Genomic DNA, 15966 nt, shown 5'->3' with positions numbered 1-15966 from the left:
AAAATTTCAGAAAACTGTTCTGAATGTGCATCACAAACCTATTCTCCTGAGTGGGGGAGGGATCTGTGGAAGACTCCCCCAACACACACATACACACACACACACACTATTACTGGTTATGACAGGGTATCTCTGCCTCCAGTATTAAAGCTTGCCTCCTGGTAAGATGTCACAGAATGCAGCTTTCATTTTCTAAGTGTGCCAGCAGCCCAGACCATAGCTTCCAGTGTCCACTTTGGCACACTGACTCCAGGAGTGACGGTGCAAATAATCCTGTTGGACTCAGCAGGACCATGTCTTTCTCCCGAGATGGGCCCTTACAAAGCAGTCCACAACAAGGCTTGGAGGGATGGATCCCCATTATTCAAACACCAAGAACATTACTGGCCTATCATCTGTGTGGCCTGACCATTTCCATTTGCTTACTGTTGCCCTCACATGTATTATATGTGTGGATTATTCACTTTGTAAAGTAAGACACATCTGCAGGTTCCTATTCAAATCTGTTGTTCTTCACAGCCCAGCCTTTGCTATCAATCCGTCCACCCACATAGACGCTTCCCTTCACATCATCTTCAGGTGTCAACTATCTTGATAGTTTCAGATTATGAATGAGTATTTTCATAATAGTGCTTTATGACTGGAGGTGGGAAAACGGATTTGGGTAAAATTTGAACAAAATTCAAAATTGGGGACTTCTCAGAGTTCTCAAAAGCAACAAAAGTGGGGTTTGTTCTCTCTCTTTTCTCACGTGTGCATTTCCCTTGCACTGGCTGAACCTAAGAACAGTATAACTCAAAGACAAAAATGACAAGCAAGAAGGCTTCCTTATCCTACCACCTTCTGGACGAAAAACAGAGAGAGCCTAGGAAGCTTCCATAAATATCCAGCTCTGAGGAGAATTCTTAGACTGATTAGACAGGCTCAGGGTTCCGCCCATGTTAAAGTAAAAAGATCACTGCAAACAGAAACTTATCACTGGGAACCAATGCAGCAATCTAAAATGTAATAATACAAAAGATACTTCCAGTTCCCTGTGCTCACAAATCTAAAGTCCCCACAGACACAACACTAACAAACAAGATCTTACTTACTCCATCCATGTGGATCCTGATGTTAGGCACCAGTCGGAAAGGGTTGGACTGCAGACCTCTAAGGTTGGTCCTGCTTTTCCTGCTGTCCTGGGAGGTCAGCACACCAGGCCGGCGGAAGGAACCCCCCCTCCCTGAGCTCTGCCCAGCACGCACACCATCCAGAAGGCGCACGAGCAGCAGGTTGGCCGGCAGTGCCTCGATGCTGCAGAAGACCAGGGTCCTGCATTCTGGGCACCTCAGCTCCTTGCGGGCCTTGAAAATCCTCTGTAGACATGGTTTGCAGAAGGTGTGCTGACAGGGGAGGACTTTGGCTGTGACATCGAGCTTTTCAAAACACACAGGGCATTCCAGAAGATCGAGTAACGTCAAATCATCCATTTTATTTTAAAACCCCAGTCCTGACCTGGAGGGGCAGAATCCACATGGTAGGGTGAGCAGAGTCTAGGGGACAGAGCCGGTCTCTTGAGCACCTCAGAATTTCAGAATTCCTGCCTGTTTGAAAGAGAAAGGATGGGAGGCAAACAATGTGACTGCTCTGAGATGTATATCCCACCTACATCGAGGCAGTGTGTCATAAGGCAGTTTGCAAGTACTTTGTTCCAGCACCCAAGTTTCCAATGACTCATTCTGATTCAATGCTAGCAGGTACAGGACTCACTCCTGCCGGCTGTAGGGATCACAGAGAACACTGAGCACAGCCTCTCCTCACTGCCTGTCTGTGTGGAAGGCAACAGTGAGGCAAAAATGGTCTGTTGAAGTGACACACCCACTCCTCTCTGCCAGTCTGGGCTAGAAGGGGCTCCAAAGCACTGGCACAGTTGGTCTCAACACTCAAACTGAAGTCCCTTACACAGAATGTAATTTCTGTGAAGACAACTACCTAGTTCTTTCTCTGGATTTATCTGCATGACATTGCAGACACGTTTAATTTACAGAGAGAGAGAGAGAGGTTTATCTGAGTAACATGTAAATGTAGAGTTATTTCTTTCACAGTACATCTACTTCCATTATTTTTTTAGCAACACACAAGAAATTTTTCTACCAAAAACACATTTTCAAAAATTGTTTGCTCTACCATTGGCTGGAGCACTTGGAAGTTCTTTATTTTTTTTCCCCTTTTCCTTCATCTCTCCTCTCCTCCTTCCCTACTTTCTGTCTTTTCTACTCATCCTGATTATCATGAACAGCCTCAGAGACAATATTCCTCCCACAATGTAAAGCCGCACAGCCTGTTTAGTTACTTTGACAATTGTTCTAGGTTTCAACTGAAGTATACAGGAATTCGGGGTTGTGGTCAGAACTTGCAAAAGCCAGGATGGGGCAGAATATACAGGTGTGTGTGTGAGAGAGAGAGTGTGTGTCTACAATTCCTGTTTCACAATGTTTCCCTTCAGATTTCGGAAAAGAAACCTCCAGTTTACAAAGGTCTCCTCAGAAGATACCAGCCAAGAAACCAGCCGTCGTCCCCCACAAGTGTCATGGCTTGGGTACATGCTAGGACCCTGGCAGTTGGGAAAGAGGGCCCGGGGACCCCTCCAGTAAGCAAGCAGGCATTACAGATGGGGATAAGAGATGGCGCGGCGCTTTCCTAAGACTCCTCTCCAAAGATGCCAGCCCGTGGTGGGCTGCAAAAGTGTGCGGGCGCCACTAACCTTGCGCTTGTGACCTCTGCCGAGTTCAGCTCAGCTTGTTCCTCCGCTCGGTCCAGCTTCTTCCAGCTTGCTCCCTTTTCCTCGTGCCGCTACCGCCTCTTTGAAAACTTTAACAACTCCAAGTCTTACTCATTTCAAGGGATCGTCTTACCCAGCCCAGTTAACGCTTTAACCGCCGGGCTGCCGCCGGCCAGCAAAACTTACTTTTCCCCTGAGGAGGAGGAGTTGACTTCCTGCTACAGATCCTTCCTTTATGTAACTGAGTGGATTTCTGGGAAAAGATTACAAGAGGCAAAATTATAAGCCAGGTCCCATAGCCAAGTATTTACAAAGTTTATATTTTCACCTTTACCCATTTTTTCCCCTCCTTACCAAGACCTTAAAGCACGTTCAGTTATAAACAGGCCAATGTGATTCTGTTTATTTTAAACCTTCATGAGGAAGATCCTGAAACGGGCAAAAATCTTAATGGAGTAAGTGGGGCACTTACTTAGAAAGTATTGCTCCCTAAATATCATAGTCAGTGCCCAAATTCAGCGGTGAGAGGGGCTTTAGTAACTTTTCTGCTCAATCTTTTTAAATTAAAAAAAAAAAAAAAAAAGTGTTACCTACATATCCACCTAACATCTACGCCAGAGAAAGACGTTGTGATCTGCTCCTTTAAAATTACAGCCAAGAAAGCCCTGTGAGGGAGTTCTACTCTGTCACGTACCATTGCTGAGTGGACGTTGATTGAAGAACTGATTAACAAATAATACTTACATTTCTATTTCTTGATTTATCAATAATACATTTCATGTGCATTACAAAGGTACCCAAGTAGAATAAGTTAATGGTAAGGATGACTATGTTACCAAACACCAGGGTAGCCCTTACCCTTACCTGTGCCACTGTTCTGAGTCTTTTACCTATAAACCAAAACTAACTTACTGCCATCGAGTGGATATCAACTCATAGCAACCCCTCCTTGGGTTTCCCAGGGGATATCTCTACTGAAGTAGATTGCCCAATCTTTCTTCTGAGGAGTGGCTGGTGGGTTTGAACCTCCAGGCTTCTGGCTATCAGTCAAATGCTTTAGGTTAGGCACTACACCACTAGAGCTCCTACATTAATCCATTTAATCCTTTTAAACAGCCTAGACACATATATTTGAGGGCACCATAAGGAGCTCTGGTAGCATAGTGGCTAAGGCACTTGACTGCTAACCAGAAGGCTGGCGGTTCAAACCCACCAGCCACTCCTCGGAAGAAAGGTTGGGCAATCCTACTTCCGTAGTGATACTGCCTCGGAAACCCAAGGAGGGGTCGCTATGAGTCGGGGCCGACTCGACGGCATATAACAACAACAACAACAACAGACACATAGGAGCTCTGGTAGTGTAGTGCCTAAAGCACTTGACTGCTAACCAGAAGGCTGGCAGTTCAAACCCACCAGCCACTCCTTGGAAGGAAGGTTGGGCAATCTACTTCTGTAGTGATACTGTCTTGGAAACCCAAGGAGGGGTCCCTATGAGTCAGCTCTGATTTGAGGGCACACCACAATACACCATATTCTTCTCTACTCTCATTTTACCTGCTAGGGAACCGAGACACGGTTTAACTATCCCAGGAGTCACAGCTAGTAAGAGGCATGTGGTTGACTTTTTAATGTACCTTGTCATTTGGTGATATAGCTTTAAGGGGACGATAGGTAGTTCAAAGAAGGTAGACCTCATTGAAGATAGCAGGAAGTCAAAAGATAATGACCAAATCAACTTCTTTTCTGGATGAGGCAGCTCTACCCAGAGATATCAAGCGATTCTTTGAAGTTGGCCAGTTACTTCGGGGCAAAACTGGAGTGAAAAACTGGGTGTTTTTTTTGTTTTTTTTTTTTTTTACTTTATCTTCTCTTTCAATATAAGAATGACAATTCTTTATTATGCAGAAAGCACATGAAAACAGTGGGAAAATATTACGGGTGGAAATTATTTTCCAAGAGGCCTGAAAACATGGTTTCCATATTCTTCCATGTCTGTTCTGAAAAATCCAACGTGCACGAAGCTCAAAACAAGGGGGAGCAGAGCTTTAGGGCGTAGCAGGTGAAGTCATCTGTCTTCTGAGCTCTGAGGCCCAATTTTGATACATTTCAATTTCAGAGACCACTTTCAACTCACTTTTTAGAAGTATCACCCTTTTATAAAAAGGAGGATTTTTTTTAAGCTTCAACAAAATCACATCCTATTCTGTCTGTCTGTGTCCTTCATTTAATTTCCACCCTTGATTCAGTGCCCATCAGGAAGTCCCTTGTAGTTTGAGGCCCTTTGCTATCCCCTTCCGGTGCTTCCAACTTAGCAAAGCTGAGGCATTCTTCCCTGTGAGCTGTTCTCACCCCCTCACTCTATGGAAAGGACCACTGTAGTGCTGGAACTCCCTGCTGTGGAGATGGTAACATTCTCCTGTCTTCCTTCTCTTATTCTGACATAGATCTTTCTCTTCTGTCTGCCCACATCTGCACACACACACACACTTAAACATAGTCACTCACATAACCTTCATAACAGTAATGTTTCTGGAGCACTTACTCTATGCCATGGACTCATGCTAAGACTTTAAACAGATGATCTCATTGAATCTTCTTAATACTGGATATGGTAGATCTATAACTTTCCCAGGGTCACAAAGCTTGTGATCTGAACCAAGGTCGGTCCAATCCCAGAGACTGTGCTTTTTGCTATTATTGCTTCATGTTATAAAGTCATGTACATGCTGTAAGTTCACCCATGTATCTTTACTGTATAAATTCTCTCACATGTGTCCATTTTGAACACATCAGCTGATTCCATGGGAAGCCCAAATCGAAACGATGAATCAAATGTGCTTAGGTCCTTTGAGTTTCCCACTCTGCAGCCTACTCAGTTTCATGGTCCCTCCAGGCCTCCGCATGGCCCATGGTCTTATAAAACGTAAACCTCCCCTCCCCATCTTTGAGGGGAGCAATCAAACCAGCTTGTTCCTAGGAAGGCAGGGCAGACCCAGCGTGTTACCATGTACAAGCATATTTGGCAATTAAATAGAAATGCTGATGTAGAATTTTAGGTAATACTGACAGGACCCAGAAAATTGACACAAATGGAAGGAGGGGTCTTTTAACAGCTCTCAAATTCCACCCTGTAGGTGGTCCTCAACACCACCCACATATGAAGTTAGTCTTGGTGGGAATTTGAGGAGAAATTTTCTTTTGAAGCCTTTGAGGAAGGAGGAGAGTTATAAATGAGGATTTCATCTTGGCTTACCCGAATGCTATCTTGGCGTCAAATCAGATGAACAGCTAGTTCTTAAAAACAAACAAAAAGGTGAACTATGCAAGCCTGGCCAGATTCCAGGCTCCGGCTTCCCCCTCCACTGCTCCCACCTCATAATACTTGTGTTTATGGTTGTACTGTTACGTGATGATTACAGGCTGTACTGTTTTTTTTTTTTTTTAATACCTGTGTGATATTTATGAGCTTTTACTGCTTGTATTTACAAATATCTCTCAATGTATATAAAAAATAAAGTGCAAATCTGATCATGTTGTTCTCCTGTTTGAAACCCTTCAATAAATTTCCATTGGCTTTAACATACAGCTGAATCCTTTTCTTTTCTTGGGTGATCTGGCTCCTGCCTTGACTTACCCTTACATCTCCCGCTCATTCAGCATACGCCAATCCTACTGGCTTTCTTTCTTTACTCTTAGGACAGTTGAAGTTTTTCTGCCATAGAGTTTTTGTGCATGCTTTTCTTTCTGTCTACAACACTGTTCTTCGTTACCCTTTTCCCACCTCTTTGCTTTCCCAAATACTAATCATACTGAGCTCTGGTGGTGTAGTGGTAAGACATTTGCCTTTTAACCAGAAGGTTGGCGGTTAGAACCCATCAGCTGCTCTGTGGAAAAAGATGAGTTGGTCTGCTTCCGTAAAGATTTATAGTCTTGGAAACCCAATGAAGGTTGCTGTGAATTGGAATCAACTCAATGGCAATGAGTTCAGTTTGGTAATCAAACTGCAAGTATGGTAATCATATTTAGCTTAAACGCTGCTTCCTTAGGAAAGCCTTCCTTGATTCTTTCTAGTTTATCATCCTATACTTGTCCTATCCAGTTATGACAATTATAATTCAGTAATTATTTTATAATTATTTATTTGGATGTCTGACTCCCTTATTTAGGCTGTAAGCAGGAAAGCAAAGAATTTATCTGTCTTCACACTGCTCTATGTCTCTACCTAACTTAGTGACTGACATACAATTAATGCAAAAAAAAATTGTTGAATGGGTTTATGAATGAATGAATGGTGTTCTTAAGAACCATATGTGTTGGAATAGATGCACATCAAACTGTTGATAGGAGTTTTGTATTGGATACCTCTTGGGTGTCATTTTGAATGCTCTCAGCCCCACTTGGACTTAAGCTAAGAAGCTTTACAAGATTCAGGTGGGTGCTACTTGGTAGTATCTTTCCGTGGGACCCTGACAGATACTCTTGTCATCTGTTCCAGACCTTCTCTGATTTTGTAGCATAGGACACTCACAGAAACTAGCTCTGTGGTTTCCCATGCTCGGTTCAGAATTGTCTGTAGATAAATGCTTCTCCCTTTCATCTTTTGGACCAGGCAGTTTTGAGATTTCAAAAGGCTCTTCAGAAAGTTCTATGAGATGGAGTACCATTCATCCATTGGGTGGCTAACTCAATAATGCAACCTTGTGTTGATGCTCTCTCATCCCCTGCTCCCCCATCGCTCACTCCTGCTCCCAAATAAACTACCTGAAAGTAAGTTTTTGTCTCAGACTAAGACAGTTTCTTTCAAATTTGAAATCAAATCACAAAAGTTTGCAGACACGTTTTGCTGATTAAATTTATTTATTTATCTTCTAGAATTATAATTTTAGTGATAGATTATTTTCGTTTGACTTGGGCTCTTACCGCTTTGATAGTCTCAGAACATCTGCCATAAAATTAATCATTTGTAAGCACATCTTTAAGTCCATCAAAGTAGTGCAGGTAGTCAGAAATCCAAAGTGTTAGAGCTGAAGGGGCCCGGAAGACCCTCTTGACTACCATTGTATAGTCTTGTTGGCAAAGTTTATGTTTGATACTTCTTTGCTTTCTCTCTTCAGTAAATATTTAAATGGAAATGTATTATCTATTTCTCTGATGCTGAATTTGTTCCTGTGATTTGGCTTTCTGGTGATATTGGGTAACTCCATTCTAGGAGAGGAACAGTGGGAATGTGAAGGAAAACAGAGTGCCATGGGTTGAATGGTTATTAGATAGGCTGTGCTTCCATAAAAGATGTAGGCCTGGCATGAGGTTAACTGGGAGTTTTCCTCTCCATTCCGGGGAATGTTTGCAGCAGGAGTGTACTTCAGGGTATTTCTATACAACCGCTAGACCCAAGTACAATGACTCCCAACTCCTGGCAAGGACTAAGGGCCAAACTTTCTGGAGATGACCTGTGGCTTAAATTTCATGAGAAACAGTATGAACCAGTGGTCAAAAACACGGCTTTAGTATCTAATAGGTCTGATTTGAATCCCAGCTCTGCCAGTTACTGGATTAACCATTTGGATAAAATACTTCATTCTTCTGTCCCTTAGATAAAGGTTACTATAAGATGGATTTAATAACCCATTTTATTAAACCTAGTGGGGTTGTTCTGAAGAGGCAATGAGATGATGGATATAGTAAGTGCTTAATAGATGTAGGGTTCTTCTTCTTTTTTGTAAGAGGATCAAATGGTAAGTAGAGTCAGATGTTTCTCACTCTACTTCAACCACACCCAAGAAAAACATACTAGGCCATGTGTTTAGTCAGCTTTTATTGATCAAAGCACTTTAACACAATGTATCTCTACCCTCAGACAGTTGCATCCCATCTTTATGCTTTTACCATAAGTCACATACTTTTTAAAAAATTTAAAATGCTTTTTTATTGAAATAAACTTATATTCAAAGCAAACTTGTATATTACTTCTGCAGTCTTGCATCATCCTTACAATTCTTATATATATATATATATATATATATATATATATATATAATTCATATATATGTGTGTGTGTGTGTATAGTGATTTGGGTGAAAATTTACAAAGTGAATTCACTTTCCATACAGCAGTTCACTTACACTTTGTCTCATGACATTGACCACAATTTACCACAATGCAGTCACTCCCCGTCCACTTCCTCCCCATAGTTACCTCTTCCCTGTGTCCATCCCACCATGCACTCCTGCCCCCTGAGCTGTCTCCCCTGTACATAAACAGCCCTTCTTTCTCCCTTGATTGTTCTCTCCAAGGAGTGTATCTACCTAGTGTAAATGTTCACCTGATATGCCTGTCTTTCTCTTGGCTGAAAGCCACAGGTGTGGGATCAGTTCCAGACCTGAAGGGCAGCTAGGGGCCATAGTTTCAGTCGTTCCACCAGGCTCTATCAGACCAGCAAACCTGGTCCTTTTTTTTTTTCAAATGATTTTGAGTTTTGTTCCACATTGTTCTCCCTCTCTATCCAGGATCTCCTACACAGATCTCCCTCCAAGTGGTTGATAGTGGTAGCCGGGCACCATCTAGTTCTTCTGGTCTCATAGTCGTATAGGCTGAGGATTACATGGTGTACCAGTTGCTTGGACTAATTTTTTCCATGAATCTTTGGTTTTCTTCTTTCTTCTTTGCTCTGGATGAGGACAGATCCATCGTTACATCTAGATGGCTGCTTGCAAGCTTTTAAGATCCCAGTCACTACTCACCAAAGTAGGAGGTGAAACAATGTTTTTGTGTAGTATGTTATGCCAATTGAGCTTGATGTCCCCTGCAACTATGGTTCTGAGCCTACAGATTCAACTACTTGGTCCCTCTGGGTAGCTGGCTGTGCCCAAGAAGTGACTACAACCTTGTCCCTTGTCAGCACTGCTATACACCTGGGAATTCTGATCATTCACATAAACTTATAGGACCATTGTCTGCCAACCCTATACATGGTCTTGGGTACCCTCCCCCCTGCATAGACATACCTAATAGTTCAGCCTGTCCACCCATCTGTCCACCCGTGTACCCATGTTTCATCCTCACATTTGCTGTTCTGTTTGAGCCCCTTGTTGCGGCCATGGTGTCAATCCATCTCATTGTGTGTCTTTTTCTCTTGGCCACAGAACCTCTACTTCACTAAGCATGATGTCCTTGTCCAGGCACTGGGTCCTCCTATAACATATACAAAGAAAGCGAGATGAAGTCTCACCATCCTTGCTTCTAAGAGCAGAGCAGCTGCTGGTAGTTTCAAAGGATCTCATCCTAATTGACCCTGAGATGCCACTTTTGGAAATTTATGCTAAAGTAACAGATACATACTCAAGTATGTTCCTCATAGCATTATTTAGAACAGTGAAAAATTGAAAGCAATTTAATGTACAACAATAAGGAAATAGTAACTATTAAGGATCTCTGGTTTAAGCACTTGGCTACTAACTGGAAGGTGGGTGGTTTGAATTGACTAGCCACTCCACAGGAGAAAGATGTGGCAGTCTGCTTCCATAAAGATTTCAGCCTTGGAAACTCTATGAGGCTGTTCTACTCTGTCCTATAGTGTTGCTATGAGTTGGAACCAACTCGATGGCAATGGGCTTGGTTTGGGGTTTGGTTTGTAACTGTCTTAGTAAATTCCATTATATGTTAATATATGTCTAATTGGTGATTTTCCCACCCTGTTCCTCCCACCCTGGTAAACTTCAAAGAACAATTCTTTCTGTGTGTAAACCTTTTCTTAACTTTTTTTTTTTTTACAGTAGTAGTCTCATATAATAGTTGTCCTCTTGTGATTGACTAATTTCAATTAGATTAATGTCCTCTAAGCTCATCCATGTTATTAGGAGTTTTGCAGATTCATTATTCTTTAACATTGCAAAGTATTCCATTGTGTATATATACCATAGTTTGTTTACCCATTCATCTGCTGATGGCACTTAGGTTATTTTAATCTTTTTGCCATTGTGAATAATGCTGCAATGAATATAGGTATGCATATGTCTATACATGTCATGGCCCTTACTTCTCTAAGATACGTTCTTAATAGTGGGATTGCTGTATCAAATGTTGTTTCTATTTCCAGCATCTTAAGGAAGCACTATACTATTTTCCACAGTGGTTGAACCATTTTATAATTGCACCATCAGTGTATAAGTATGCCAGTCCCTCTATACCTTTGCATTTGTTGTTTTCTGTTTTGTTTGTTTGTTTAAGTTTTGCAATTAATTCGGGGATTAGATAGTATCTTGTTGTTTTGATTTGCATCTCTCTAGGAGATCTGGTGGTGTAATGTCAAAGGCATCTGACTGCTAACCAGAAGGCTGGCTGTTCAAACCCTACAGCCACACCTCAGAAGAAAGGTTGGGCAATCTACTTTCATAGTGATACCATCTCAGAAACCCAAGGAGGGGTTTCTATGAGTCGGATCCGAATCGATGGTAGTGAGTTTGGTTTTGGTAATGGCTAATGATTATAAGTATTTTTTCATGTGTTTGTTGGCCAACTGAATGTCTTCTTTGATGAAGTGTCTGTTCATGTTCTATGCCCATTTTTTAATTGGATTGCTTATCTTTTGTTGTTGTTGTTGTTGTTGTTGTTGTTGAGGTGTTGAAATTTTCCATGCATTGTGGAGATTACTCCCTTGTGTAATAGATCATTGCCAAAATTTTTGCCCAGTCTGTAGGTTCTCTATCACTATCATTTTTAACGGTTATGTAACCCATCACTGTTGAGTCAATTCAGACTTATAGTTACCCTCTAGGACGAGTAGATCTTCTCTATAGGGTTTCCAAGGCTGTATATTTCTATAGAAGCAGACTGCCATGTATTTTTCCTGCAGAATGGCTGTTTGGGTTTGAACTTTGACGTTTTGGTTAGCAACCAAGTGCTTTAACCACTGTGCCACCAGAAATTGCTACAATTACAATAACCAAAAAAACCAAACCAAACTCACTGCCAATGAGTCAAATCCAACCTGGATTTCCAAGGCGGTACCTTTACAGAAGTAGACTGCCCAATCTTCTTTCTGAGGAGTGGCTGGTGGGTTTGAACCACCAACCTTCTGCTTAGCAGTCAAATACCTTAAGCACTACACCAGAGCTCCCACAGTTACAATAAGCCAAACCAAACCAAACTCACTGCCATCAAGTTGGATCTTACACATAGCAACCCCTGCTTGGGATTCTGAGGTGGTATCAAGGAGCTCTGGTGGTGTAGTGCTTAAGGCATTTGACAGCTAACCAGAAGGCTGTTGGTTTAAACCCACCAGCCACTCCTCAGAAGGAAGGTTGGGCAATCTACTTCCATAGAGATACCACCTCAGAAATCCAAGGAGGGATCTCTATGAGTCAGATCTGACTGGACAGCAGTGAGTTTTAGTTTTTTTTTTATCACTATGGAAGTAGATTGCCCAATCTTCCTTCCAAGGAATCGCTGGTGTGTTTGAACTGCCAGCCTTCTGGTTAGCAGTCACATTCCTTAGGCCTACAACATCAATGACGGCACATAACAACAACAACAACAACAACATCAATAGCCTATACATTACAATCGGTAAGATAGTCATTAAAAAAAAGAAAAAGAAAAACTGCAAAGATCTTAAACTGCTGGAAGAGGATGTTAATCCACACAGATACAGAGACTTACAAAATAAAAGGCCTGTGACCAGTCATTTTTCACTCCCAACTTGTCTTCTTCCTCTTCCTTTACTATTATTTCCTTTCTGATGAAATCAGTAAATGTTTTGATTCAAAACCACAAGCAGGATACAACCTTAATTCTTTTTAAACTCAGGGCAAGTCTGGGCAAAAACTGACAATTTATGTAAACTGTTGGGCAATCCTAATCTTGTACTTTTGATCACACAGGTGGGCAAGTTGCAAAACTCAGTGATTCCCTAAGTTCCCTGATTAGTCCTAGATGTCTCTCTTTATTGGAAAGTCTTCCAGGATTACATGAAATCATTAATAAACCTATGTGTTCCTCTTTTTTTATGTTAAAGAATTGTTTTCCTGTTGTTAGTGGCCATCGAGTTGGCTCCAACTCATGGTGACTCCATGTACAAATGAACAAAACATTGCCCAGTCCTGTGCCATCTTCATGACCATGGCACTGTGGCAACCACTGTGCATTTTGGGTGCTTTCAACCCTGGGACTCATCTTCCAGCATATATTGGATAATATTCTATCATGATTCATGGAGTTTTCACTGGCTAATTTTTGGAAGTAGGTCACCAGGCCTTTCTTCCTCTTCTGTCTTAGTTTGGAAGCTCCACTAAAACCTGTCCACTGTGGGTGACCTTGCTGGAATTTGAAATACTGATGGCAGAGCTTCCAGCATCATGGCAACATGCAATCACTGAAGGACCGAACTGGCTACTCTAAACTTGGCTAAGACACCCTGAAACCTCAAAGATAAATTCCACCTGCAGACCCCACACCCTCCTCTGCCTTGAGAAACCTTAGAGATAAACTCTGCTTGCAGACCCCACACCCTCCCCCTCTTGTGAAACCTTAAGGATAAGTTCCACCTGCAAACCCTACACTCTCCCCCACCTTGTCAGAAACAACCCCACTTCCTGGAAACTGTAACTCTTGCAAAACCCCTTGCGCACCAGAGGTCCCTATAAAAGGGGGCAACACTTCCCCCAGGCACAGCTCTACTCTGCAACTGGCATTGTTCACGTTGCTTCTGTCCCTCCTGGGCTTTTCTTCCATAAAGCCTGCTCTGATCTGTTGAGGTAGTGGCTATTTTTTCTTTCTTTGCTTACACTTTAACTTCTGTGCTTCCTCACTTTCCTTAACAATCACAATATGACAAATTGACAGATGGGTAGTAGTTTTTTTTTTCTTCTATAAATGACATTTGTCAAATCAATTAGGCATTTATTGAACCATATGTTGGGTGCTAATTAAGTATTAACTGTATAACTTGTCCCTATAAATTGCTCCTTTCTTCCATGTAATCTACATGGTGCAGGGATCATGTCTATCCTTTCCAAGGGTGCCTAGCACAGGTAAATGCTTAGCAAGTATTTTCTGAATGATGAAGATGATGACACATTTGTCTTTGGAATTCTCACGACATTCCCAGGGAAAAATCTTGGGGAAATATGCTTTGGAAACTCAGCTCTACCACTAACAGCTCTGTAATCCTGGTTGTTCAATATCTCTAAACTCTACCCATAAAAATGCAGTCAGTAATAGGTACTTCTCAGGATTGCCATAAAGAATTAATGACCTAATATGTGCTGGTAGCACTTAGCACAGTGTCTGGTATGTAGTAGCTACTCAACAGATAGTTGACGATATCTGTATTCTTCTTGTTGTCTTAGCTGTCATTTACCTCTTTTTGCCATTTTTTTTTTTTAAACTTACTATAGTGAGTTCTGGTGGTGTAGTGATTAAAGCATCTGCCTGCTAACCAAAAGGTCAGTGATTCGAACCCAACAGCTGCTCCACGGGAGAAAGATGAGGCAGTCTGTTTCTATAAAGATTTATAGCCTTGGAAGCCCTTTGGGGTAATTCGACTCTGTCCTAAAAAGGGTTGCTATGAGTTGGAATCAATTTGATGGCGGTGGGTTTGGGTTTTTATAGTGGGTAAGAGAATAAGCTCAGTAGTTAGCCTGCATTTTAAAGTGTTGTGACCTTGAGCAAGTTAGTTAAGCACTGTATTCAGTGTTCTCATCTGTAAAACAGGGACAATTATGACAATACTCACCCCATAGAAGTCTTCATGGTGTAGCGGAGTGCTGGTGGCCTAGTGCCTAAGGTATTTGACTGCTAACCAGAAAGCTGGTGGTTCAAACCCACTAGGCACTCCTTGGAAGGAAAATTGGGCAATCTACTTCTATAGTGATATGCTTTGGAACCACAAAGAGGGGAACTATGAGTTGAATCAGATTCAATGGTGGTGAGTTTGGTTTACTCTTTGGTTTTAACCAAAAGTTAGCTGCTCCACAGGAGAAAGATGAGGCAATCTGCTTCCATAAAGATCACAGCCTTGGAAAGCTTATGGGGCAGTTCTAATCTGCCCTACAGGGCTGCTATGAATTGGAACAGACTCAGTGGCAATGGATTTGTTCTTTTGTTTTTACTCCATAGTGTTATTGTAAGCATACACTGAAAAGATGCCTATAGAATGCTTTGAAGAGTGTGACACAGAGTAAGTGCTCAGTGAAGGCTAGCCATTGTTTTCTTACCAGGTCTCCCATTACCTATCACGTTGCATCTAAAGTACAGTTTAAAACTGAGCTTAACTCTTGGCTTCTTTTCCTGAAGTAGTTATTCATTCTGCTTTGGCCATGACATGACTGTGAAGTCACGGAGTATGTTTCTGGAGACTTATGTGGTCTTGGGGCGTTGTAGCATCATACAGAACTTTAAGAGGGAGTGGGGTTAGCTATTACTTCAGAATAAATAAGAACAATCAACATCATGTTGTGCCAGATTCTGTGCAAAGGACCACAACCCTATCATTAGCCGTGTCCCACAGATGAAGAAACAGAGGTTTATTGAACTCACAGTTTTTGAGAAAGCCAGGTTCCATGCCGAGGCAATCTGACTTCAGCATCTGCACTCTTAATGCTTAAGTTGTTCCGTTTACTGCCTTTATCATATAAACAAGAGGCTATTTTATTCAATACCTTATTGTGATTTTGATCCCAGATTTTTGTCTCTAGTTTCATGCAGCAGAGCCCAAACCTTGGAAAATACAAGCAGCCTTCACCTTGTAACATTAGCTTGATCTACAAGAAAACAAAAGGGAAATAAACCTGAAATAGTAAGGGAGAGAGCATTGGAGGTGATTCTTTTTGAGATAAAATAGTGAAAACACTAATTAAATAAAGGCTGGTCAATATTTTGGGTAAATATTCCCAAAATATTGGTTTTCAATAGCTATTAGAGAATCTCATAAATATAACCAGAATGGTTATCTTCATCTTATTTTCACGCCCAACTTATGACTGTAAATGAACTTTTCAGCAAGAATTCTAAAATATTTGTGCTATTAGGTCTTGTTCTTTCATCTTCCATCTTGCGGCAACCAGCTGTGTGTAGACAGAGGTATGGTTGCTGAGAAGAGGTATCAAATGGTAACCAGTCCATCTCGTGAAGCCACTCCCCAGCCTCAGCTACTCCTTACTCCTGTTTGGGACTAAACATGAATCAAGACTAAAGCTTGATCCCAA

At 41.7% G+C, this 15966-nt stretch overlaps 1 protein-coding gene across 1 annotated transcript in view; it reads right to left on the bottom strand.

Moving 5' to 3' along the window:
* Nucleotides 1-1472, bottom strand: part of SH3RF2 (SH3 domain containing ring finger 2) — a 182274-nt gene extending 180802 nt beyond the window's left edge. The window contains exon 1 of the mRNA XM_007949109.2: nucleotides 1095-1472. Within this exon, the coding sequence (XP_007947300.1) occupies nucleotides 1095-1472 (378 nt within the window). The remainder of the gene's footprint in view (nucleotides 1-1094) is intronic.
* Between the last annotated feature and the right edge of the window lie 14494 nt (nucleotides 1473-15966).

The sequence above is a fragment of the Orycteropus afer genome, unplaced genomic scaffold (assembly GCF_000298275.1).
Source record: "Orycteropus afer afer isolate SDZICR_OR568_19922 unplaced genomic scaffold, OryAfe1.0 scaffold00238, whole genome shotgun sequence".
NCBI classification, from domain to species: Eukaryota; Metazoa; Chordata; class Mammalia; order Tubulidentata; family Orycteropodidae; genus Orycteropus; species Orycteropus afer.
This window is presented reverse-complemented; position numbering and strand designations above follow the sequence as displayed.